Source organism: Hirundo rustica, chromosome 12 (assembly GCF_015227805.2).
Source record: "Hirundo rustica isolate bHirRus1 chromosome 12, bHirRus1.pri.v3, whole genome shotgun sequence".
Classification (NCBI taxonomy): Eukaryota; Metazoa; Chordata; class Aves; order Passeriformes; family Hirundinidae; genus Hirundo; species Hirundo rustica.
Window position 1 is genome coordinate 13,469,831 of NC_053461.1, and position 23,730 is coordinate 13,493,560.

The 23,730-nt window shown below is 42.3% G+C and overlaps 1 protein-coding gene across 1 annotated transcript in view; it reads left to right on the top strand.

Moving 5' to 3' along the window:
- Positions 1-23,730, top strand: part of PTPRG (protein tyrosine phosphatase receptor type G) — a 395,690-nt gene that overhangs the window by 355,145 nt on the left and 16,815 nt on the right. Inside the window, exons 15-20 of the mRNA XM_040076808.2 lie at positions 9,807-9,898; positions 19,603-19,699; positions 21,325-21,407; positions 21,636-21,770; positions 21,992-22,126; positions 22,521-22,693. Of these exons, the coding sequence (XP_039932742.1) occupies positions 9,807-9,898; positions 19,603-19,699; positions 21,325-21,407; positions 21,636-21,770; positions 21,992-22,126; positions 22,521-22,693 (715 nt within the window). The remainder of the gene's footprint in view (positions 1-9,806; positions 9,899-19,602; positions 19,700-21,324; positions 21,408-21,635; positions 21,771-21,991; positions 22,127-22,520; positions 22,694-23,730) is intronic.

Consider the following 23,730-nt stretch of genomic DNA (forward strand, 5'->3'; position numbering starts at 1 on the left):
TATGGGAGATACTGCCTTGACAGATCTTGAAGCTCTCAGAGGCATTTTCCTTGTTTGGAGATGTAGAAGTGGGCTGTTTTCCCCCATATACCTGTTGCTAGATGACAGTCTTCCCTGACGTCAGCTGCTGCTCCCACATAGACAGCCCACTGAAATGCCTTAAGAACATGAAATGACAAAATTCTCCTTTAAATTGAGGGCAACTGGTGAAATGATGAGCCTCTGAACTTTTCCTCTGGAAGCTGCCGCAGGGTGTGAGAAAGTCTTACTTGCCATGTTGATACTAGAAGCAAAATGCAAGTGGCATTTTCACAGAAGTTTTTTAAAGTAACCTTCTTAGATTGTGAAACCCCATCTTTACAAGAGGAATTTGACCAGGTCCCTGTGGAACTGTACCTCTACCTCCTACAGTTCAGTGGACCAACTTCCACTCTTGGATAAGATCAAGCAGCCACACTGATGGCAGTTCACAGCAGTGTGGCTCAAGATGCTCAGCAGGTTTGCCAAGACCCATCTCAGCGCACAGAGAGCTTCTGGGCAGAGGGAACCGAGCGGGTCTGGGTTGGCTGGTCCTGGCCCAGGTATGGGGTGGCTCTGGGAGCCAGGCACAGCGAGGTCCTGACAACAGCTCGAGGTTCCAGAAGGGCACTGGTGTTCCTGTGTGCCCCTGCTCTGCTCCGTGACGTGTTGGCACAATCAGAGGTAGCGTTTGTGTTTATTTCTGCACAATGTCCTGCTCTTGTTTGTGCAAACCCTTTCAGGTTTTTCTCAGGTCTGTGAGCTCTAAATCAGACTGCCTGCTGCCTGCTATAGGCACACAGAGCAACTTTTCAGGTGTGAAATTTAAAATATCTTCTTGCAGAGGAATCATTTTATTAATTTTCTATTTCACTTCCCTTGGCTACGTCCTTAATTATTGTGCAGGAAGCCACATCACCCATAGGTGTGTGCCTATCTGTGCAAATTCTCTCTGAGATCCAAATCATTATCATTATTCATGATTATCTGCACTGCTTGATCTAGAGAAACACAGGACAAAGGAGTTATCATTATCTGAGTCACCCACTGGATAGTACATCTGAAGTATGAATCTCAGCTCACATAAGCCTTGCACCTCACAGTTATGCATGTGTAATCAATGGCAGATTTCTGAAAACCCCCCTGCCATTCCACCCAACAAAATTATTTCCCTGTATCTTCTCTCTTTGTCTCCACGCTCAGGTAATTTTGGCCACATACGTACCATCTTTGCCTGGATCTCTTCTCTAGAACATTTGCTCTTGGCAGGATTTCACTCAGCAAAGCTGCTCCTGCTTCTGTTTGTTTGATCTTCTCTATTGCTGGGTCAGTATCTGACTGACTTTCAGGATCTTGCTGGACTTGATCCTTTTCAATCGTGTCAGGAAAGTAACAACAGCAGCATCACAGCTGCAGACCTGTGTGCTTTGCTACCATGAGGCCAAAATGCATCCCTTGGCAATTCTCCTTTCTTCTAGCAAGAGCTGCTCCCTGACAGCAATGCGGAAGTGCAGCTCTGTGCAGCTTAGATGATATCAAACAGTGAAATGAATAAAAATTCCACTTCTAACCTCCTCCTCTCTTTTGTGTAAGAGTTCCTGCTCTTGGGCAGAGCATTGTTCTTGCCGTGGATCTTGCTGTGACTTTACTGGTTCCTTGCCTAGCCCATGGGCACAAGGAATGCTGTGACACTGATGTCAGTAGGACTTGAGGTGAGATCCGTACAGAGGTACCTGAGCCTTGACCTGATGGGAAAACTCACAGCTCTGTGTAGTTTTGACCACAGCCCAGAGAAGCACAGATCATAAAGAACAAAATAGCTGGCCAATGCAGCTGATTCATTTACCATATTTTCCAGAAGAATTTCACATCTTACATTTTCAGTGTAAGTAAAATTTCTTAGAGGGGATGCCAATCATTTCAGCTTTGTCTAGACGACAAGACTTAAGAAACAATTTTCAGATCACGGTAGGTTCAGTTCTAGGTTTAAATGACAGTAAATGATTTTTTTAAGTACTCATGGAGTTTATTAATAATGTGTTTTAAAAAACTAGTGGCAGAATCTGATGGAGAAACACTCATGGTTGTTCAAGAATGTCTCAGTATGGATGTACAAGTCCAGGAAACAGCAATAGACTGAGGAATAGCAATGAAAAGGTGCTTTGACCACCTCACACCCACCAGGGTGGGAAGGTCGGGGCACCCATGACCCTCTTTCATTTCCCTCTGTCTCTTCATGGTTACAGGGACTCCCATCATAAGTCCATCTTATTAATTCTTAGCTCTTCAATAATTTGAATAGTGCCTTGAACCTTTCCTGACAAATGCCAGATTTGATGTGTTTTTTACAGGCTCAGCTACTGCGTTCGGGTAGCATCCACCATTTGACAAACTATTTCTGTTGGGAGACAGTAATGATATCTCATCTGACAAGGGAGCTGCAGGTTCCCAGCACAGACTTGGTATCCTACTGTTTTCTGCTAAGGTGTGGCTGTCTCAAGTTGCATTCCCAGAGCTAAAGAGCAGAGCCCAGGATATGTCTGTGGCCGTGACAGTGACAGTGCGCTGAGCACAGGGAGCCTTGTGAGGTGCAGGAACTGCACTAACTGCAGCCAAGGGCTTCTTTCTCAAGGGCATGAAGCTCTTCACTGAGCACAGAGGTAGTGCTCTTCAGCTGTTTAGGACTTTATTTCTGCTCTCTGCTCCCTGTGGATTTATGTTCCAGCACCATATTGTGAATTGTACCTATCTTCAGCTTCAATTAAATTCATGAATGCAATATGGCAAACGCAGCCATCCTCTGAAGCCAAGAAAATATCAAGGTATTTTAGGGAGCATCCACCTTCCTTCCACTCTGGTACCGACCCTGCTCCTGCAGTAGTACTCTGTAGAATTTATGGTATAATAAATCTAGTTGTGGTTCTTCTAGTGGAGGCTTCAGGGGTTGGCTACAACACAAAAGAATGTGTTTTTATGGTGGCCATGTGAAATGCAGATAGGTCCTTTTCTGAGAACTGTTACACTGGGAGGCAGAGCCCTGGAGTTGGATCTTTATGTTCTCAAATGTAAGGCTTGTGTGTAATTGGCAGGACTGGGACCTGGGGATGGAAATGTGTGAGATTAAAATTGTGTCCCTTAGCTGGCAATACCAAATAAGATCTTGTTTAATGTCTGGGCTAAGGGAAAATTCACATTATTTCATTCTCTTGGACTGAAATCGGCTTTTTGCTTAAAGGGAAGAAGTGTATTGCTATTACATTTATAATTAATGATAACCTAATCTTTGTACAAGCAGATTTAAAGTGAGCTCTTATTTTGACACATATAAAATTTTATCATTAACATCTTCATATTTCTGACTGACACATGGCTAATAGCATTGTAGTAGATTATATCTTGAAGCAAGAGAGATGAATGTAGCAGAATTACACAGGTGTTTTTTCATATTCTGCTTTTTCATATGTCTTCCCTTTATCAGAAGCCCACCCTTGTGTTCATTTAACTTGATTATAACAAATAGATGGCAATTATCTTGCTGAAAGGACTCCTGTTTTTCTTTCAGCATGCCCATCTTTCCAGGACTTTGGAATGTGTTCAAAGTGTTTTCCATGCCTTTTCACTTGGAAAGCAGGTTTTTATTAAAAATAATACTTCATAAACACATGATTACAAAAAAGTGAGCATTAATGAGGAATAGTGTCCCCAGTAATCAACTCTTAATGATTTCTTACTCATCTGAATTAATTTTAATTTATAATTTTCCTTAATTGTTGAGTCAGTAACTTCAGGAAGATGCCACCCTTAAGAGATCTTCAGCAGGTATTTTGATGTCCTAGAATGAAACCTTTTGCATAGTCTTTATAGTATTTATGGAGATATGATCTCCACAAATAGAATACTATATATATCCAGAAGACAGATTCCTTCTCAACACTAAGACTTTTTAATGACTTTGTTTTATCATAAATTGATACTAATGTAATACAAATACAACTGTTACTGTATTTCTGGCAATTTTTTATACAGCAAGTGAATGCAATCAGTCAGAAAGATTAATTAGTTCAGTTGAAATACAATGGCTTCAGTTGCATTCTTATTTTAAATAGTTATGCAAGGAGGGCCTGTATACTGCAGAATTAAAGGCTCTGACTGTATCAATGTGTATAATTCAACTGCATTAAATCTAAAATGGTTCAAAGAAAGCTGGGCACCACCCTCTTTTATGTGTGGAATTACTCATGGAGTCCAGTATTTGTGTGACTTAGGGCAAGGGCTGGCTATTTCTGTCTGTTCAGACATTTCAAATTCAGTGTGTGACAAAATTTGAGCAGCATGTGAAGTTTCAAGCCCTTTTAAGTAAGTGCACTTTGGAGTGGATGCTCAATCTGTTGGTTTATATAGTTTTGTTGAAGCTTTTCTCTAGAGGTGGACAATTGCGTTGATGGGAATTTTTAATAATCTCTGCTGGGGCAGAATTTTGCCCAAGGGTGTGCTGTTCATCCTTGCAGTATTCTACTTGCTCAGCCACTCTTGTAAAGACAGAATATCACACTCCATCCACATTGCTACTCCTGCTGCCATAGCTGTAGCAGCATTCACTCTGCTATGTATGGTAGCTTATGCAATGGCTGTTAGATTCCATTTTAAGTGAAATGCATCCTAAATGTTGATGCTGGGTGTTCTTACTTGCAGAATTTTTCCATTCCTCCATGTAAAAAGTAAAAAACCCATAAAATTTCACTGAAGGTGATTAACAATAAATAAGTATCTTTTTAAAAAAATCCTATGATTGCATTCAATGTTCTTCCTAGGAATGGACAATAAGATAGTGAAAGATGAAATAACATCCCAGGGTTGAGTGTTGCTGGGAACAGAAGGGTGCTTGTTTGCTATGGATATGGGAAAGCATTTTTCATAGCCGTTATTTTTCAGTGAGTTAAGAGGTCAGATCCACTCCTGTTACAGTCCTACTGGTAGACATTTTGGGAAAACTTTGCAGAAAATGAGAACTGCAAGGATATACTGTTGAGAGTGGATTCTTAAGGATCAATGTCCCTAACCATGTCACTGATTTAACGATCACCATAAGCCAAGTTAGGGTTGTGCTGCCTTCAGAAAGGGAAGTTTCCCTGTGACTTCACTATTAATCATCCTAACGAGTAGGATCGACCCATCTACCCCACCAACAACTTCTCCTTCCTCTTCCCTCTCCCTACAAATCAGTCAATCCTTTCTTACAGTCATCAGCCAGATCAGCAGGTGGATTCAGGTCACTGCTCAGTCCCCCAGGCAGGGAGAGGGCAGTGGGGGAATCCCTTCACTCTTTGGCCAAAGCCAGCTGTGAAAAGCACGCTGAGAACTGATGGAGGTGCTCCTGGGATGTGGGGATGGCACAGAGCAGTGAGTGGCTGCCGTGGGAGCAGATGGACCGAGGTACGTGACAGCCGTGGCGCATGAATCCAGGTGGCTTAGTAAATGAGAGACTGAAGTGCAGAGATTCACAAACCAACCAAATAAGCTTTCACATTAAGAAGAAGGTATAAGATGCAGGGAGTATATTGGATTTAGGAGATTGAGTAAGGTAACAGCTGAAAAACAGAAAGCATTTACAGACAGAAGACATGGAGAATTTTCTTACCGAGACTATTTCATGTGTCAAACATCTGGTCTTCAGAAACACCAAAACTCCATCTAAGTAAAGTTAATATGAGGAAGCACTTTGGTTTTGACCTTCTTCATTAATTCCTGACCCAAACCCATCTATTCCAATACAATGCCACTAAACTATCCGGTGAGCTCTCAGACTATAGATGAATCAAAATGAATCTGAGACCCTATTATGTGGAAATGTCATTTCTGATAGGATATCCTATTTTTCTTTGGAAATTGGCCCCTATTGCTTTAACATTACAAAGGCAGCTTATTAAGTGGGAGCTGTGGGAAAATCCTTCCTGGTAGGATTACTAATTATCTGAACTTAAAATGTAACCCTGTTTGAACTTTATTGCTTCTATACGCTCTGGGCTTCTTTTGAAGGTGTCTGTCTTACGAAGGAATGTGTTAAGTTTTCTGCATTTGCAATTGCCATTTCTTTAAAAAGGGAGTGTTAGTGAAGGTTTTCCTCTACAGTCATTTTTTTAAAAAAACATGATTTTCTTCTTGGCATTGTCTCTTCATGGCAGGAAATGAGCTGTCTTGTGCTTCCCTTTGGGTTTATTCGATACTCTCTCAGGTGCTTGGTTTGGGCCAGCAAGTCAAGATGAGAACCCCACCAGTATGTTAAATATTTTGCACAGAAATTAAACATACCCCGCCACATGCCAGCTTTGGTAGTTCTGATTATAAAAATATTACTAAATTATTGTCCATCTGAGTATACTTCTTTCTCTGTGTAACACAAAGGGTTAATACGTTATTATAGTGCCAGATTCAGCTCATATTTCACAGTGAAGTAAATCCAGAATCACTTTATTGACACTGATAAAACAGATGGCTAAACCCAAGCTAGACAGAAACGTAATTATATCTGCAGTGTTAGAGGTGAAGGTATGTTATTAAAACACCTCCCTCTTCTCTTTGAATAATGTGTAGGTCTTGCAAAATGTAAGGATCACACTGACAATATCAAATGTCACTCCAGCTTCTCGATGGGAAAAAGTATATAGTGCAAGAGTGAATATGCACAGAATGAAGGAGAGCTGCTAATTAGCCATTATAGGATTCTATTAATCTCTTCAATCGACTAAAAGAATTACAGTCATTTAAGTCTGTTTGCTTTAAGATGGAAAGAAGGCTTAACCAAAGCCTCTGGGCTGACAATAGCTAAAGGAAAATCAGATTCTGTGCATCTAGCTACATCTATTGGTTTTCCTGGAGAAGGTCACAGCCATCTCCAGATAACGTCAGCTCAGACTGCTCCAGAGTGCTGGGCGTGTTGGCACACATTCTGCCAGGGGCCTGGCAAGCTGCCCATGGCTAAGTGTGCCTGTATCCAGCTAAAATCTTTCGTGTTCCTGGGCGGGAGTTTGGAGCTGGAGGTTCTGAGTAGAAAAATTCCGGTCCAGATTATTTCCCTGGTTCACTGGTTAATGTGATAGGCTCTATCTCCTGTGCAGCTGCTTTCCTGTGGCCATCAGCTGGGGCAAGGTGGGTGTGCAGGGAGCATCAGCCACATCCTACCATGCTGTAGGTTGCCCATCCGCTCAGAGTTGTGCCTGTCCCAGTCACAGACCATGTTGAACCATGTTATCCCACCAGTGTGAAAGCTGGAAACTTTAAACTGTTTTGAAAGTTCCTAATGTTCATGGTTCTGATTTTAATCTTTCTGATATGTAATAATTATATTTGCTTCAGCATGGTTTTCCTGAGCTGATGGGCAGCTTCATCTCCCTCTGACCCAGTGAGCTCATATGTCAACAATACTTCCTATTTAATTATTTAATGTGTAATTGTTACCCCTGTCATCAAATATGGTAAGAAACTGCATTGGGTTAAAGCTTCTAAAGGGAGTTAGAATGAAAATGCAGAAGAGGAAAAAGGGAGGAGAAGCACTAAAGGACAGTTAACAATAGAGACGTGAAGCAGCAGTGGCTATAAAGGTGGAGACATACTGCCACCATGCAGTGATGATGATAAAAAGAAAACGAACCACGCTTTGCCATGGATTTCTGGTGCAGACCCATCCTTGAAATTGGTGGGAATTCAATGGACTGGAGAGCATGTTATCTCTAATGTATTTTCTGGCTCACAGATCACAATTAAAGTTAAATTCTGCCTTCTACAAAATTAGCTTGGACACAATGGTCTGCTGCAGCCAATCCTTTATCTTGGCTGGTCTCAGCTGAGCTAAAACTACGCCAGGAAAAAAACCAAATTGTAACTGTGGAACTTCTCTTGTGAGATGATATGCAATTGCTATCATAGCAGAAGCTATTTTCAAGGAAATCTAGGATGTATGGATTACTTTTCAGAAGAGGCAGTACTGTTTTACAGGCTCTTGCTGTTCCTATAGATCATTCCATTCAAATGTTTTGGCTGTGAAAATATTGATATAAATGTTTTCATGAGATGATGATATTCCCAATATTATATAGAATAAATGTTATCACTTAAATGCTTCTAAATGCCAACATTCCTGCAGGCTGCAGCTTTTCGCTAAGAAGAGCATACACTTGTCAAATGTTTTGAATTCTGTATTATTCAGTAAATGAGCATGTGGTTAATTAAAGTAGCATTACTATACTGTGAGGTGACCAGATTGCAAACAATTGGGCCTTGTAAATAAAATAAAAGAGAGCTGATTGAAATCTGAAAATGTCAATAGATGCAAAAAGCCACCTTAGAGCATTACCTTATAAAATAAAAGGAGAGAAGTAATGACATGGTCAATATTAACTGCCATCAGCTGGAAAGAAATCAGATTGTCAGGGATCTATAAAATTCTTGCCAAAGTAGAACCTCATTTACACATACAGATCTTCATACCCTTTGCTAAGAAAAGCGTATGTGACAGCTTAGAGGTTTTAGCTGCCAAAGATCTTTCACTCTGAATACAGTAAATGTCACATCTATTTATTTATCGTTAAATTTTGCTAAGTATCTGTAGAAATATTTGGATTTTTTCTATCATAATGTAGATGTTTAAAAGGAAAAGAATCCAGATTATAATGCAGCTGTAGCACCAAACCATATGTCTGCTAAATGGGAGCAAAAATACACCACTGAATTACTGGGAGTAAACATAACCTAGATACTATCTTCAGAAGAATATTAAATGGATTATATAAATACAGGGTATTGCCATAAAATCATGCAATCAGACAATAGTAGCCATCAGGCAATAGATTATTTCACATGCTAAAAGTAATCACAGTTGTATAGCAATCTGCATTTTCTAAATGCCAGACTGAAAATATTATCTGGTGAATCTTGGCAAGCACAGTTTTTCTACCAACTGCAGTGGTGGTCATAACAATATCTAGGCCTTTTCTGAGAGCTAAATAGAGGAAAAAAGGCAGCCACCCTACACCCCAGCTTTTTTAGAATCTTGTCTGGAGTCCCAGGTGCTCAAAACAGTCTTCTTTGTCTTCAGTTTGAGTCTTCAACTTCTTTCTTGTAAGAGGACATATAAGGGTGATTTATTTACAGGTATATTGGGTGGCACTTGCACTGTGCTGTGCAAGAGCAAATGGTTCAGTGGAATCCTCAATAATATTCAATGTTATGAATAATGTCTGGCATGAGAGACAACTCAAATTAGTGTGGCTGTTGTGTTTGCTTGCTCTTTTGCTCAGAAGCAGTTTCATAAGTCCATTTGGATTCTACATCATTGTGTGAAAACAAAAAAATTAGTAACTCTTTTAAGAAAGACCTGTGTGTCTGCTCAGTCTGGTAAAACTTACTGGGAGTAATTGTCAACTGTATTTTCACATTTGGGGTCTCTTATGTTCTTTTTGTGATGTGAAAGGAGAGGAGGCTTCTTTGTCCCATCCATGGCCATCTTCAAACTGAGCAAGAGTTGATTATCCTTGAGCTTAAATTGGACTTTGTAAATCAGCATCCCAGGGATCAGGCTCTCAGTATTTAGAATTGTAGTGCTTAGAATTGGAAATAAAATGAAATGTTTACCTTGAAACTGGCCAGATTTACCAAGATTTCTTATTACTGCTATTGAACTAGCTCTGCCCCTGGGAACTGAGATCTAAATGGTATCGAGTGAAGATTTCCTCTCCTCAGGTTTTGTGTATGAAACAAAAAGCAACTCTGAGTTTGTTTCTTTTTTCCTACAGATGATATGGAAGCAATTCCAGTCAAGCAGTTTGTTAAACACATCAGTGAGCTGTATTCTAATAACCAGCATGGGTTCTCAGAAGATTTTGAGGTACGATTTAATGACCTAACAATAAAATGTTGTTTTCCTAAAGTTAATTGTGTATTAATAATTGGGGACCATGTGACATCTGTGTGAGGCTGTCATGTCAGGTAAATGCAGTGCTCAAATGTATCAGAAGAAGCAGGATGATACCAATTTGCTACCAGCTATGAGCAATGTGGGACTGGACATTTACAGATGCTTTCTAACCATCACAGATTTGGTGCCTTTAAGAGGGAACCCTCCTAGGTTTTTATTAAAAAGGAAAAGCTGCATGCAAGCCCCCAGGAACATGAAGATAGAACCAGTCTTTTTTAACTGCAGGGTTTTCTTACAATTATTTTACTCTTCCTCCTCCAAAATTTGCTCCTCTTAGTCATCTGAAAAGTCACATATCCCCTGAGTAGTCCAAAAGTAGTGAAATAGTGCTTGCAATGAGTAAAAGGAGTAGAATTTGGTCTTTGATGAAAACCCAAACTATGAGTTAGTTCCTTGAGTCCTTTTTCATGCTCTGTTCAGACAGGAGAGATTGCTATCGAAGTCATTGATTAATTTGTCCCAGTAAAACCAAGGAGAAAGGATTTGGGGTTGGTTGGTGGGATTTATCTAATTTGAATATTTTTGAATTTGCATCTTGTTACCTGTGTAGAAGAGATTCTGACCTATAAATGTGCTGTCATCTGGAGACAATTCTGATGGAGTGAAAGTAGTTTTCTGCCTCTGGATTACCAAACCCATATTATGCAAGCATGGTAAACATAATGCAGCGTAAGACTGCAGAGTCGGGCTTTTCCTTCACTCAGTCTAATCACAGTCACCGCTGAACTTTTGGAGTATTGAGAAACAGGAGAAATCCCAGGAAATTACGTGGAGTTGCACTTCTGGCTTCCCCACGAGCAAAGGAAAGTGTGTTTGCCTGCTGCCTGTGAATCAGAGCAGCAGCTCTGCTTACAAACAAGGCACTGAACTAAAATAGGTGGCCTTATATCTACAGCCTCTTTGCTTACTGCACTGTAAAGACAAGATTGTATGCAGGAATTGTTTTTAATGGGATCATTTAAAACGTTTATTGTTGCTGTTTGGTTACTGTCTATAAAGAGTGTCTGCTTTGTCTGATGCCCAAAAGGGGTTGTGTAAGTTAGAAACATTTTGTATTCATGAGGAAGGCAAATGTGTAAGGTGTTAAAGTGATTTAGTTCAATTGACTGCTGGCTGGATGGCTGAGCAGGAATATTGAGGCATTTAACAATGTTGATGGTATTCAGGACAAACATTTATCCTCCAGAGAGTAGAATTTGATCAGGATGATCAAATGCGACTCACTCTTCTCAATTATTTATGAATTGCGACCCCAGTGCTATTCATCACAGCTGGGTTTTACACCATTTAATTATTCAAAATAATCAACAACACATCTGTAAACTCGGTCTGGCTTTAAGCAGGCTTTGCTTCAGTTGTCACTAAATCACCGCTATTAAGAAATGTTGGACACCTTCTGCCTGTGTTTTAGCAAAGGAAAACACTGCTCTAATAGCCTTATTTTTTCCCTTCCTCCTGGAGTTCCCTGCTGTGAGTGCTGTGCTGTGGCAGCGAGTTGGAGAGAGCTTTGGCCAATTAGCCCCGTTCTGGGGAGCGCAGGGTCCCTCCAAAGGGAAGCTGAACTCCTCCGACTGCACTGCATGCGCCAAATTCTGCTCTCCGTGCTGCCTTAAAACTTGGAGCGTCTGCTTTGAAGTCAGCATTGCTACTCCAGATGTATTTCTCCGTAGCTGAGGTCTCAGCTTCCTAAATGTAAATGCAATCTCCTGCTAGAGTAAGGAGTAGGAACAGGAACAAGGCGTTCTCTGTCTGGGATAAACCACCCGGCTCCCCTTCATTGCTGCTGAGACCTCGTGGGCCTGATTTGAAGCCCAGGATTTTTTCACCCACAGGTTAAATGTTTCTCAAATGCCCAAGATGACTCTGAGATCAGAGCCCCAGTTTGGAGAGGGATAGTGGAACCCGAGGTTACATTTATGCAGTAGCTGTTGGGGTGGCTGCAGTGCAGCTTCTCACATCCAGTCAGATCCAGCTGTGGTCCATGTGCTGGAGTTGCATCTGCCACCTCTGGGGAAGACTCAGCCAATGCTTTATGGAGAAATAATAAGATTCCAGCTAAAACAGAAAATCCAGGGCTGCTAGCCTTGGGTGGAAAGTACCACAGCCATATTGTGCCTTCATGCCTGTGGAACTTTTGAAAAGAGGTAATGGGTTCTGCAGTCATACAAAAAAATACGGCTTTTTACATCTAAAAGGGGAGAAGAAGAGGATGGCAAGGAGGTGCTGAAATAATGATCAGTACTGCAGAATAAATAAATCTGCCCAAAGGTAGCCAGTGCATGAGTTTTTGTTAAAAAACATGGATCAAAAATCTCTTGAGAAATTTCTGTGGCAGGAGGTTTAAGGTAGGAGCTGCAAAAGGAAAGTCTAAGCTAGGCACACGCATACACTGCCCAATGTGGAAGGTGAACCGCCTCCATTTGTTTGTTGCTAGATTTTGGTGTCACTTCCTGTGTTTTTTGGCAGCATATTTAGGGCTGTGTTGAGTTGTTTTTTACAGGAAGAAGATCCCTTTAAAAGTGAATTGTGTGAATACTCCCTCCTCCTCTTAAATTGACTGTAATTACAGCTAAATATTTTTAGTGAATGTGCTTAGGAAGCATTTCTGTGCAGAGGAAAAAAGGACTTTGAACTCACAAATCTTCCCTTGGAAAATACATCTAAAATGAATCCTTATTCCCTTTGGGTAATCATAGTGCAAGCAGCCAACTTTATTGTCTGATGATAGCTGGGCTTTCTTGTATATACAGAATTTTAAAGATTTCCTTTGAGTCCTGTGAATTTTCAATTTTTGATATAAATTGGAAATACAGGACCCAATTTAATACTGAACAACAAACAGGTTTTTAAAATAAAGATCCTGCATCAGTAGTGCTGGTCTCTGACATAACTCTTTGTACTTAGCCTTGGAGTTTGATCAGTAGTAGACTAAGAAAGAAAATTTCAGGGAAGGTTTTTGGCTTGCTCTGAGGTAGCTCCAGCACTGCTTGCTGTGGTGTAGAGGATGAGGTACCACACTTCTACAAAAGGCACTGGGGCAGGGTTTGAGGGCAAGACTGAACAAAGATTAAAAGGCTTCCTGAGCCAGAGATTATATCTTTTCTTTGTCTAGCCAGAGATTTTCTTGGAGTCATTACATTTAACAGTCTTTTATAGACCTTTCTTCCATAAATTTCTAATTGTCTCTTGAACCCTTCTAGGCTTCTGGTGTCCAAAGCATCCCATGGCAATAAATTCTACAGTTTGTTCCACAAGAACAGACTTCCTTTTGCTTTTTAATTCATATTGAATAAATTCTCTTGTTGCCTCCTGCTTTCTGCATTACAAGGTGCATCCTTGTTTACTCACATGATTCTCTCTGCCTTTATATTCCCCCTTAATAATCCCTTTTCAAATCTGAAGTCTAAACTATTCACTTTGTTTTTTGGAGGAAGCCACTCCAGACTTGTGATGAGTTGTCCCCTCTGTACCTTTTTTTCCTCCTTTACCATAACCTTGTCAAGATGGGAAGACCACAGCTGTGCACAGTATATGGCAGATTGTTTTACTGCGGAGTTCAGTGACGTTTTCCATTCTCTATTACTTTCCTCCTTCCTAACAGAGTATTTGTTTTTTAACAGCTACTGAGCACTCATCTGACACCTCCAGAAAACTATTGAATGTGACCCCAAGGTCTCAGCACTGAATGGCAGTAGCAAATTGGGAACCTGTCAGTATATATGTATAGTTAGGGTTGTTTTTCCCCAAGTACATCACTTTGCATTTATCAACATTGAATTTCATTCGCCATTTCTCACTCAGCCCCTCAGTGCTGTGAGATTGTTCAGCTTCCCTTCACAAATAGCTTTTGTTCTAATTATGCTGAATAATTTTGTATTGTAAACACACTTTGTCTCCTCTGCAGTCCATTTATGAATGGGTTAGGTCCCTGTAAGGTCCCACCAGTGAAAGTTGAACACTGTCAATTCCTGGGCAGGTGAGTCCCACCTCTAACCTGGTAGTGCGCAAGGCAAGATTTCTTTTTGCTCCAAAACCAGAACAGGTTTTTTTTTTGTAATATTTTCTGAGAGGCCTTTTCACACATTTTGAAAATTGATACGCTGCTCTCTTCTAGACAGCCTGTAGACTTCTTCAGGGATCTCTCCCCGATGCGTTCAAGGCATTCACTAGCTCTGCTCCTGTATTGCAGAGTCTTGCAGTTAGCCCCACAGAGAAGTCAGATTTAGTGGGCTGCAGTGCCTAAAACCCGCTCTGGATCTCAATTTAAGAACTGATGTCACATTTGTCATCCTCTATTCCCCTGATAGCCTGACTATATAGGACATGTGCCCTCCAAATTCCTGTATCAAAAAGAGTGTGAAGTGCCACCTCCCACAGCAGAGCTTTTCACTCCCTCCCCCTGGCCGGTTACTGGAATAACACAGTAAGTTTTTTCGAGTAATCGTGTCCTTTTGCTCTAAGAAAGGAACACTAAGCCAAGAAATCACCTTCCGTGCCCAAAGCCAACTGTGAATTTTTACAGTTTAATGCAGCATTTGGATTTTTGAGATCAGGGAGTTTTCTTTCCCTCCCCTGTAATTGTGGAGCGGGCTGGTCAATGCTAGTGGCATGGCTGGGGAGGGGAGTGCAATCTCTGCAGACCTCTGGTGCCCGTGGCCGCGTGAGCGTAGTGATTCATTGCCAATTTGGAGTCTGAACAGGCTCACTGAACTCGGAGGCAGGCTGTCTAGCTCCCTCATCACATCAATTGAAAATATCTTTATACTCCAGTGGCGCCTTCTTCTAAATGTCCTGAAATGTAAGAAAATAACAGAAATCTATATTTCCAGCGATGTGGCAGGGATTTGCTAATGTTATTCTCACAGTTGCTGCTGCTCAGGGCAAGGGTCACTGGCTCTTTTTAACTGGGGACCTCAGAACGTTATTCTCTAGCCAAGGGTTGCATTGAGAACAGATAATGCTGCACTTTGCACACTTCTCGGGATGCTAAAAACCCCGTGTTGATATACTGACATCCCTTACAAATTAGACACAGCTCACACCAGACACATGCTTATAGCTGCATCTACACCAAGGAATTTAGCAGCAGAAAGATGCCATTTCAAAAGCATGCTGCTAGCAGACAATACTGCATCAGAAATGTTTTATAACCCTGGCCCAAAATTGCCTTAATTAGAGCTATTCTCAGCTGTGGATTGCTGTACTGAAACCAGAGGGAAGCAGCAGTGTGAAGCTGGAGGAGGAAGGATTGCTGCAGAACAGGGCCTTCCTGGAGTTCTCAATTCTTACCTCACTGTTTCACCTACCCTGAGAAACTGGTGGTGTGAATTAAGAGATGAAGTGGAAGAGAAACAGTAAAAAGTTCAGCTATCTGGGGGTTCTGTTACTGACCCCCATACCACAGCCATTCCCAAGGTTTGTGCCTGGAAGCCCCACTTGAATGAGCTGTTGGCTGGGCAATGCAAGGATTTGGTCAGACTGACACCTCCACCCCACCATCCCTTCCCATCTCATGCATTTTACAGTTTTTAGCTGTCTATTGATGTTATTCCTGTGTTGAATCCTTTCGGTTTGTTTATTTTCACCTCTTTCTAGGCTGTCCCCAACTCACCCTCTCTCTCGAGTGCTGTTGGAGAGTTTATACCAGTGCTAAATCATTACAGAAATCTACACTGCTCCTGGGGGATATCTTCAAATACTATCTGCAGTCTCTGTTGGTATGCTGTCTTCACGTTTGCTGTGATAAAACAAACAGCAAGAGCACTACCACAGAATTCTTGTAATTTGGGATTAAAATAATAGATCAAAGCTGGTATTGGGAGTGGATGTACTACCTGCTTCCATGCTGAAAAATATCAACGTTAATATCAAAACACAGCTGTGGATCTTCTCAGGTTTAGTCGCTCGGATTAGGATCCTTTCTTGGTTGTGACTCCTCATTGCTATTCATAGGCTTTCACAGTTCAGCCCCTGCCAGGACATCAGCCTGAGGTAATGGGAAACAACAGCAGCAGCACTTTGTAAGGCCAAATCAAGAGACCGAGTTCCTGCTCAGCCACTGTAGCAAAAATTCCTGCTCAGAACCTTATACTGCCAGCAAAACACTGGAGCAGTTTGATTTTACACTTAAATGGAAATTCTTTGAAGTTTAGAAGAAACTAATCTGTAACTTGTTTCAGAAACGCAATTAAAATGGGTCGTTAAACCTGGGTGTATCAAATTCCAATTAGCATTAGCATGGACAATATAATTAAAAGGTAAATTAGCCATAATAGCATAGACTAGAACACTTCTTACAGTAACTAACAGTCAATTGAAACCATGTACTTTGGTTTCTGGGGTTGTCAATGATTAAGTTGAAAGGACAGAATAAAGCCTGTATCCATTCATCCTGGGAAGCTAATGTGTTCTGGGAAGTTAAACATGAGGAGCAGCAGTGTGCGAGCCAGCCATCATTAAAATCAGCAGAGGAGACTAAGCAGGATTAAGAAAAGCCAAAGGAAATATTCTAGAGATGAGAAGTTTATGGATGAATTACGAACGTGGTGATACAAACAGTACCTGTCCTACTCCAAGGTGCCAGTAACAGTTTTGTGCCTGCAGGGAGAGGACTTTGTTTGGGCTGAGCTGCAGTGAGCAGCCTGGGGTCAGCCCTGACCTGATGACCTGCCTGCAAACGTAGCTTGTAATAGTAATGCAATCATGGTGATGTTTTAAGTGCAACCAAAGGACTTGGTAACTAGTAAGGTTTAGAAATCCCAAGGGTGTTCATTGCATAAACAACAGAAAGTAAATATGTGATATACATAAGTGTGGTAAAATGGCATACTTAAGATGGAGACTTGAGGGGACTTTCTCCAGGGTGTTACCTATTAACAACAGGGTGTCCTCTTCTGCCAAGGGCTAAATGATACTCTGAATAGAGGCACAGGTAACAGACTGCAACTCGTCTCCTTGCAGCCTTTTGTGCATGGATGAAAGGCGACCACCTTGCCTTTAATAGCAGAGGAACGTTAATTTATGCCTTCCTGGCTGTGGGAATTGGGAGATATGAGCCTTGGAGGGTAGGAGAGCGTGGATACCCCTCTCTGCTCTGAAGCCCATCTGGGCTTTGGCACAGCCAAACCCAGGCCAGGGTGGAGCTGGAGGATGTCCTCAGTCCCCTTCTCATTGACAGCTTCAGTGTCCCAAAGCCTTGCCTGTGTCCTGGACTAAAGGGGAGGGCTGAAGACTTTAAAAAGACAAAAATATCCAAAGCATATTGGCAAAGGGGAAGCTTTTCTGTAACAGTCTCCTTTTGCTGTGCTTTTGCATTGTGCAGATACAGGAATCCACCACTGCGACAGCTTTCCAGAGTATTAAAAACCGTTTAGAATGTTATGCGCTAAGAAAAGCCATTTTCAGATCATCAGCTCTCACAGCATCAGACCTCCTTTTCCACTGCTGTGTTTTTCACCATCTCAGCTTAATCTTCGTCTTCTATTAACTTTATATTGGCCAGCTGGGAACATGTACAGTCGAGGAAACAGTCACCATCAACATAAAAAGGTTAATTAAAATGATTAACCTCACCAACAATTCCCTTATGGAAAAATCCTATAGAATTTAATAGAAAATGATACATTTACTATGTAGTATTTAAACTGTCAGAGAAAATTCCTTAGCAGGGAGGTAATTCCCTGGTAAATTCTACAACTTCTCAGAGAATTCTCCATAGAACCTTATTGGATTAATCTGTATTAAATTCTACAGTATTTGGCATAAATTTTTCAATGCCAATATCTTCTAAAAAGAATTTTATAGTGATGCAGGGACGTAGGGTTTCATGTGAGGCTTTTCAGAACAGGGCAGGGTATTTTTTGGGAGTGACCTGTAACAGTACAGCAGTGATGTTAATGCAAAAATAGGTAAAGCAAAATTACATTAAATCAACCTAACATGTAAATATCGCTGCTTTTCCAACCATGACTTAGGCTGAACTGATCCTGCCTATTGTGTAATCTGAAATCCCTCGCTCACCGGAGCTGACAGGCAGAATTAGGGGAAGAGCACACTCTAATATGGGCTTCTTTATTTGATAGAAGTGGAACTATGAAAATTCCATTAGGGCCAGCTGAGAGTTTTGCTTGATTCATCTTTGTCTTTGCTCAGCTCATCTCCTTGAGCACAGTATGTTTCTCCCTATGGAGGGCTGGGAAGAGAGAGAGAAGCAATTGTTATTTGAGAGTGTCACATGGATATAAAAGCTGTAAGACGTACAAGGTTTTAGTATACTTTGCACTTTTAAAATGTAAATGTTGGGGAAGATATCAAAATTGCTATGCAAGTCCTTGGTGAAATGTCTGCATAATGCTGAACTCCTACATCTGCTGTTTGTATAGCATTTCTTGTGATAATTTTTCTCTGTCACTTAGCTCATGATCTTTGTAGCAGCTGTGAGCTCCTAATGACTTTGCCTCTTAGGTTCTATACTGTTATTTTTAAAGTCTGAAGTACAAAGTAATTTGGCACTTCCTCACATATCCTGGGGGGAAATTGGTTCTGTTTGGTGCAATTTCTGGGAGTCACAAAAGATTTGAATAAATATAATTTCTTCCACAACTTCGTAAACTCCAAATTTTAGGTTTTTTTCAAAACTATGTCCGTAAATGAAGAATATTTATGCTAGTAATAAAAAGAGGATTCTCTTTTTCAGGAAGATTATGGTTAAACAGATACTAAAAAGGTGTCTCTTGGAAATGAAAAGACTCCTGAGTGATTCAGTTTGTAGGGCAGTCTCTGAAGGGTGTAACTCTCTAGGGGAATGGCTGCTTCTCTTTAGAGTCAAAAAACCCGACCCTCCATTGCTCCATTTCAGTAGCTCTGTATTCTGTTGTTGAACAGAGTAAGGGATGGGTTAAGACCTTCAAAATTCCAAGGGAATTAGGTATCTAACCTACAGCCCCAGCTGGACAGACATCTGCATCTCTGCCTCCATGAGACCCTCGGTGTCCCTCTGCTTTTTAAACATGCACAGGTGCAACCTTCTCTTCACTGCATCGGGGGCTGTTAATCAGCGTCCCAGCTGTGGTATTTAAAGCTCTCACTGTTATCTTCAGAGATCTATTTTATTTATATTTTACAAAAGGCATCTCTCGGCAGAGAACTAGCAAAAGGTCGGTGCCAAACTTAAATGTCAGAAACCCCATTTTGAGAGGTTATAAGCAGAGAAGTTGTCCAGCAGTGAGAAGTCTTCTGTTGAAATGTTTTTGGTTCTTAGTTCGTTTCACTGCACTGGCCACTCTTGCATCTCAGGGACCCTATCTTAGCTCCTCAAGGAGGAACAGAGTGGGGCGTGGCAGGAGATGCAGTGCAGAGGGGTGGTCGGAGGGCACAGTTGGCGCTCAGGGTGTTCATCTGTCCCCAAGCCTGTGGAGAGGAGCGTGACCATGCTCCAGGGGCAGCTGACACAGCTCGGTGTGAGACCACAGCATACACTGAAGGACTCTGTGTTTAACCCAGCAGTTAAGATGCTGATACTCTGAACGTGGTTTCTGTGTGCTGTTGTAAAAGCAGATAAAGCTCAGGTCGTTTTGGACTGACAGATCTTCCATTTGAATAATCTTTCTGCCTAGGAAGTGCAGCGCTGTACGGCTGACATGAACATCACTGCAGAGCATTCCAACCACCCCGACAACAAGCACAAGAACAGATACATCAACATCCTGGCCTGTAAGTAAGCACTGGCCTGAGCACAGTGAATCAACCCAAAAAGGCACTCTCCTCTTGCAGCATGCGTGTGTGACTGGGACAGGCAGGTGGCCCCAGGTTACATCATTACACAGGATGGAATAAACATGTGGAAGTGTGGCTGGGAGGTGCTTTCCCCACTAAAGGCAGTGAATGTTTTGACTTCTCCAGGGTCAGGATTTCACTCCAGCTTTTGTTTTGAAATTTTTCACAGTTTGACAGCCCAAGCATAGTTTTAGAAGTATAAGTTCGGTATGAAATTTTGTGGAGGAATAACTGGGATAAATTGATGATCAGAGCTCTCCTGCCTGCTAATGCCTGAAAACTGGCCTGAGGGAAGTGCATGGAGAAGTGAAGAGTTTTACTGATGATTCCTGGGATTACCTTACAATCCCAAAAGTGCTAAATCTTACAGCGTGTATCCACTGTATTTCAAACTGCTTTAGCTCTGTGTAGGATTTGGACAAATAGTGATCTTTGTAGCACAGAGCAGGCTTTGCCTGTATCCCTCTGAGAACGGCAAATCTGGACTCTGTTCTAGAATGCAAATTGTCTGGGATGGAAGTGCAGTAACTTTTTCCCTGTTGTTCTCTTATGTGGAATGGATGGCAGATGCAACAGTCACTGTGGTTTAGGGACAGCCATGGAGAGTCCACTGGTAAAAAGTTCTCAATGTTCATAAAGATTGCAATAAATCTTGAATGCTTTTGATGACATAGGGAAGAAATGCATGTTTCTAAAAGATTTTCAGAAGTAATCAAGGTACTGGCTGAGGGCCAATTCCCAGACCTGTGAAAGACTTAACTGTGTGGCCTTGGGCGAAGGCTTTCATTGAGCTTGTCCCAGCTGTGATTTTAGACATAGATGTCTGGTCTCTCTAGGTACAGAGATGTGACATTGAAGGAGAATTGAAGCAGGCACCTCAGTCCTCCAGATTATCACTGAAGGAACCTCTCTTTCCATTGGTCCTCAAGGAAGGAAAATGAAACCAGTCTTTATGCTTAAAGTTGGCTCACGTCTCATCTCTGCATGAGCTGGAAGCACCACCCAGCCCAGTGCTTCTGCCTTGGAGCAGGACTATGATATTTTCCTGCTTTAAGGCAGAATCAAGCATTTGGGTGAAACAAAAAGAGGAGCTAAAGATCACAGCCTCGAGTCTGTCCTCATGGTGTGACGATGGTGGGGAAGGAGTGAGGACATTCACTCAGCTCCCAGAGCCAGCAGAGCTGTCTGAGCCCAGCACTGAGGGGAAGATAATGAGCTGAGCCAAACACAGGCAGCGTTTCACAGCCCCGTGGGGTGCCCTGGCTCTTTGAATCTCACTACCCCAAGTGATGTAGATGTTTCTAGAAATTGTGCCCCTGAGGCTCCAGTGCCCTTTAAAGAGACGCTGTCTCAGCATGAACCATGTACTTTAAGGGATGTGAAGGCTGACAACCTACACGTGAGCAAGAACAGATACTCCCATCTCCCTCTGGACTCCAGTCCAAGGCCAATCTCTTCTGTGTATTAGGAAGGGCAGCCCTGATGCCCAGGAAATGGGATGTTTGCCTGCAGTTCTGCACTGTGTTTCCCTAATGTTTCCCTGCCTGTTTTTTATCCTGCAGATGATCACAGCAGGGTGAAGCTAAGGCCTTTACCAGGAAAAGATTCTAAGCACAGTGACTACATTAATGCTAATTATGTTGATGTAAGTTGTTTTAATGGTTTTTATCTGCTCTACCTTTGAATCCTTCCACAAGGAGGAAGTGTTGTCACTTGTGATGTGATTGTATTTTCCAACTTCACCTGATAATTTTTGATACTAATTTCTCACTATTCTGAATAAGAAAAGCACCTTTCTTGTTACCTCTAAAATATTAATTTTTCTGCCATGATACTGCTTTCATCTCACTTGTCATTATGGTTTTCTTTGAAGGGTTACAACAAAGCAAAAGCCTACATTGCTACCCAGGGACCTTTAAAGTCTACCTTTGAAGATTTCTGGAGGATGATTTGGGAACAAAATACAGGAATCATTGTCATGATCACGAACCTTGTTGAAAAAGGAAGAGTAAGAGATTTTCTTGTTTGTTAGCAGTTGCTCCTTAACACTTCCCCAGATCACCCGGGCAGAATTTGTTTTAAATGGCTTGACAGGTGATGCATAATACATAACTAACAGAACAGAGGGATACATACTGAGCCATGATTTTTTCCAAAAAAGCTCTAGACACAAACACAAAGCAGCAGCTCAGGCCCTTACCCAACTCACCCAACTGTGTCTGTGTTCAGAGGAAATGCGATCAGTACTGGCCGACGGAGAACAGCGAGGAGTACGGCAACATCATCGTCACGCTGAAGAGCACAAATGTCCACGCCTGCTACACCGTGCGCCGCTTCACCATCAGGAACACCAAGATGAAAAAGGTGAGCCAAGCCTTCTCTGCCCCCATCCAGGTCTTCTGCCTCCTACAGGACATGAGAGAAAACTCAGTGTTTGCATAGGCAACCTGGAGAGGCAGGTGGGTGGGAAATACGTAAGTAAAGACAGGATACGAGGAATCTGTTGCTAAGGTTTAGCCTGTATTTCTTTTTCTCAAGTGCACTGCTGCTTTGGTGTCCCTGTAGTTGCTGTTATGACCTGTTCCCACATGTATTTTTCCTCGAACTCTGTCTCTGCCCATTAAGAGGCAGAGCTGCAGGTTTCTTCTGTCGGAGTCCAGCACTTTCTTCTTATCTGAGCAGGCCAGAAGGACTGACGACATTCTCATGCTTCTTTTCCCTCCTCTCTGTCTTGTCTCTGCGCACCGTTGGTGCCTAGGGTCAGAAAGGGAACCCCAAAGGGCGGCAGAACGAGAGGACTGTCATCCAGTACCACTACACCCAGTGGCCTGACATGGGCGTGCCCGAGTACGCTCTGCCCGTGCTCACCTTCGTCAGGAGATCCTCGGCAGCCAGAACCCCGGACACGGGACCAGTGGTGGTGCACTGCAGGTACGATGGTGGCTGTGCCAAACCGCCCGCGGCAAGCACGGCTGGAGCACAGCGTGTGCTCTTCTGTGCCACCTAAGACAAACACTGGAGGTCACTAACGCAGGAGTCCAGGTAGACACGGACTCTACTGTGCCCACATCTTGAAAAAGCTCCAATGCCAAAGTTTCCCAGCTGATACAGGGTTTTGCTATTGCCATGATACTGAGCTGCTGAACATTGCACTGATGTAGCTGGGAAACTCCTTGGTCAAAGCTTGTTTGTAGCCTGCCAGTTCGGTGCATGGACAGGGCCAGGATCACCTCTGCTGGATACATGGACAGCTGGGAATGCAAACCACACTCGCACTCACCAGCCCTTGCAGTCACAGCAGTAGATCAGTCAATATACTAGTTCAGGGGTGTAGTCTTCATCACTGTGTGTGAGGGGGCTGCACAGCACTATATCAAAGAGGAGAGGATGATGGGGGCTACAGCTCCTTCCTCAGCAGAAATTGAGAATCTCTGAAAAGCTTGCATCTCTCTTGGGTGTGGGATTGCCCTCGTCCACTGTAAGGAGTTCTGGCTTCACAGGATTAGCCCCCTTTTATACCTTCCCAAAGTGCTGGTACCGCTTTCATTTCTAGCTCCACTGTGCAGCTTAAGTTCTCCTCAAGGCTGAAGCCAGCCAGAGCCATCTCACAGCCTGGAGTGACCTTGGCAATTGCAGAGCAGCAGCTTGGCAAGTGGTGGATCTCTGTATGGCTTCATCCAGCCAACACCAGTAACTGCAGCAGTGGAAACAGGAGCCAAGTGTGAACAGCCACAGTGTGAGGTCCAGGACCACAGCAGCCCCATCTTGATGCTGTTGACGCAGGTGTGATGGCTTGTATTGTATTTAGCCTCATCTTGAAGCACAGAAATAGCCACAGAAGGGAGGAATTATATACTTGGTAATACTTCCAGAAACCCAAGGTATTTTGCCGGGAAACTTTAATGGTTGAAGCTAGGAGGAAAATGGAAGCCTATGAACAGGAATATGTGAATATTTGCATAGTTCTA